General features: G+C 46.3%; 1 protein-coding gene across 1 annotated transcript in view; it reads left to right on the forward strand.

The window, feature by feature from the left end:
* Nucleotides 1-2,239, forward strand: part of KCNG4 (potassium voltage-gated channel modifier subfamily G member 4) — a 40,072-nt gene extending 37,833 nt beyond the window's left edge. The window contains exon 3 of the mRNA XM_069085888.1: nucleotides 1,107-2,239. Within this exon, the coding sequence (XP_068941989.1) occupies nucleotides 1,107-1,844 (738 nt within the window). The 3' untranslated portion in view covers nucleotides 1,845-2,239. The remainder of the gene's footprint in view (nucleotides 1-1,106) is intronic.
* Nucleotides 2,240-3,604: the final 1,365 nt, after the last annotated feature.

Genomic DNA, 3,604 nt, shown 5'->3' on the forward strand with positions numbered 1-3,604 from the left:
AGGGACCTTAGAACACAGAATGTTCAGAGCTAGAAGAGACTTTAGAATACAGAATGTCAGAGCTAAGAGGGACCTTAGAACACAATGTTCAGAGCTAGAAGAGACTTTAGAACACAGAATGTCAGAGCTAAGAGGAACCTTAGAAAACAGAATGTCAGAGCTAAGAGGGACCTCAGAACACAATGTCAGAAGAGGGACCTTAGAACACAGAATGTTCAGAGCTAGGAGAGACTTTAGAACACAGAATGTCAGAGCTAAGAGGGACCTTAAAACACAGAATTTCAAAGCTTGAAGAGACCTTAGAACACAGAATGTTCAGAGCTAGAAGAGACTTTAGAACACAGAATGCCAGAGCTAAGAGGGACCTTAGAACACAGAATGTCAAAGCTGGAAGAGACCTTAGAACATGGATTGTCAGAGCTAAGAGGAATCTTAGAACACATAATGTCAAAGCCTGAAGAGACCTTAGAACATAGAATGTTACAGCTAAGAGCGACCTTAGAACACAGAATGTCAAACCTAGAAGAGACCTTGGAAAACAGAATGTCAGAACTAAGAGGAATCTTAGAACACATAATGTCAAAGCTGGAAGAGACCTTGGAACACAGAATGTCAGGGCTAAGAAGGACCTTAGAACACAGAATGTCAGAGCTAAGAAGGCCCTTAGAACACAGAATGTCAGAGCTAAGAGGGACCTTAGAATATACAATGTCAAAGCTGGAAGAGACCTTCGAACACAGAATGTCAGGGCTAAGAAGGACCTTAGAACACAGAATGTTCAGAGCTGGAAGAGACCTTAGAACACAGAATGTTCAGATCTAGAAGAAACCTTAGAACCTAGAATATCAGATCTGGCAGGGATCTCAGAACACCAAATGTCACGTCTGGGAGGGCCCTTAGAGACACTAATTTTACATAAAAGGAAGCTGAGACCCCAAGAAGGGAGGTGAATTGTAAAGGCTGAGCAGGTCATTCATCACGGAGCCAGCAGTAGAGCTCAGTCAGATCTCCTAAGGGGGGTGGGCCCTGGACCTTTCTCACCCAGCCCACTGATCTGCTTTCTTCGCCCTGTCTGTTCTTGTCTTTCCCTCCCCATCCCCCCACAGGGTGAATGTTCTCAGAAGTGCTATTACATTTTCATCATAGAGAGTATCTGCGTTGCTTGGTTCTCCCTGGAGTTCTGCCTTCGGTTTATACAAGCCAGGAACAAGTGCCAGTTCTTCCAGGGGCCCCTGAATATCATTGACATCATGGCTATTTCTCCTTACTATGTGTCACTCTTTGTATCTGATGATGCCCAAGGAGGGAGAGAGAAGTCCAGCAGCAACAGCTACTTGGAGAAGGTGGGCCTGGTGTTACGGATCCTGCGGGCATTGCGGATCCTGTATGTGATGCGCCTTGCCAGGCACTCCCTTGGCCTGCAGACCCTCGGCCTCACTGTGCGCCGGTGCACCCGGGAATTTGGCCTTCTCCTGCTCTTCCTCTGCGTTGCTGTTACCCTCTTTTCCCCCTTAGTCTACGTGGCCGAGAATGAATCAGGGAGGGTCCTCGAGTTTACCAGCATCCCAGCTTCCTACTGGTGGGCCATCATCTCCATGACCACTGTGGGCTATGGGGACATGGTGCCCCGGAGTGTCCCGGGACAAGTGGTTGCTCTGAGCAGCATCCTGAGTGGGATATTGATCATGGCGTTTCCAGCAACATCCATCTTTCATACTTTCTCTCATTCTTATCTAGAACTGAAAAAGGAACAAGAGAGGCTGCAAGCCCGGCTCAACCGCATACAAAACACCAATCCATCCAACGAGCCTGTCCTGCAGGAAACAACGGACAACCCGCTCTGAGAAGGAACATCCTTACCTATCAAGTACCTCTTACTATGAAAGATGGAAATGGAAGCAGGAGAAACGGAAGAAACATATTCATAGTGTCCCAGATGGAAGCGGCCACGTAGATTAACCAGTCCAACCACTTTCATTTTACAGGTGAAAATGAGCCTCAGAAAGGGGACATGATCTGCCTGTGATCAGCCGGTGAGAGAGGTCCATGATGAGTCAAGTCTCTTCTTCCAGCTCGCCGCAGTTACATGCACACTGTAATTAGCTGAAGCTTACTTGCTGTAGCTCTCTAGGGTTCTAAGGAGCCCACCCAAAGCTCTATACCAGAGGCTTACCTCTGATATGTGACCTTCTCAAACCCCACCCCCCAGCTACAAAAATGGACTTGTTCTACTGCGGTAATCCACTCTGAGTCCCTGCTTCCCCGCTCCATGTAACAAATGCGTCATGCTTTGATGTACTAAATTGTGCTCATTTTATTTCCCTTTGACTTCCTAGGACTTTCATACCTTTCTGAGCCTATATTTGCTCACCTATAAAATGAGCACAATACTACTGTGCTACCTGCCTTAGAGGGTTATTTGGGGGGAAATGCTTTGTAGCCCTTAAAGTGCTATAGATATGAGTTATTATTATTCCCAAACAAGCCATGGACTTCCTACAGGGCTGGGTGTCCTTGGTCCTTAATAAAGGACCTTAACCCTCCTTTATAAGCCATAACTCCAGTAGGAATCTAAGAGCAAAGGAACTCCCCAATTCCTCTGGCTCACACTCCCACCCAAAATCCTAGAGGTTCTACCACATCAGATCATGGAGTGGGTAGCATCCTTCTAAAGCAGGTGTGGGGAACCTACAGCCTGAGGCCAAATGTGGCCTTCTATATCCTTAAGTGCAGCCTTTTGACTGAATCCAAATTTTATTGAACTGTTCTGTAAAATTTGGATTCAGTCAAAATACCACACTTAAGGATCTAGAAGGCCACATCTGGCCTCAATTTGAGGCTGGCAGTTTCCTTACCACCCTATTCTAAAGCCTCTCTTTCTCTTTGTTGTTGTTCAGCTGTTTCAGTCATCTCCAACTCTTTGTGCCCCTATTTGGGATTTTCTTGGTAAAAATACTGCAGTAGTTTGCCATTTCCTTCTCCAGATCATTAAGAAACTGAGACAAACTAGGTTAAGTGACTCGCCCAGGGTCACATAGTGTCTGAGGTCAGATTTGGGTCCCCAGGTCTGGGACCCTTACCATTGCCCTTGATATCCTATTAACTGTTCTGGGGTAGCCCAATAAGTCTTTTAGCTTTTCATACTGATTGTTGACATGAATCAATGCTCTTCTGATACACTGTAGCTATTTAAGGGCTTGGAATTCTTCCTCCAGGTTACTTGGCCTCTTCAGGGCACCTAAGGAACAAGTGTCTCTATCTATACCATCCAGCTAGGCCATTCTTAAGTAACCATTACTCATTATTAGCTCTTTTAGAGGAAATGGCTTTGGTGGGCAGGCACTGTCCTCCCCATCTCTGGCTCTCTGCTTCTGAACCAGGCTGCTTCACAACCAGAACCTGAAAGAACCTAAGAGCTCAGTTAGTCTAATCTTCTCATTTTACAAATAAAGAAGTGACTTGCCCAAGGCCACCTAGCTAGCACATTTGGGATTTGAACCGAGGTCCTCTGACTGATGCTTTTCCCATAGACCCCAGTCTAGGCTCCCGGGTTGCCTAGGGAAGGTTCATTTCACACTGCTAGCTACCCCTCTCAACTCTATCC

This window comes from Petaurus breviceps, unplaced genomic scaffold, assembly GCF_028583685.1.
Source record: "Petaurus breviceps papuanus isolate PSGF00001 unplaced genomic scaffold, PetGlider_PUasm1.0 176, whole genome shotgun sequence".
NCBI classification, from domain to species: Eukaryota; Metazoa; Chordata; class Mammalia; order Diprotodontia; family Petauridae; genus Petaurus; species Petaurus breviceps.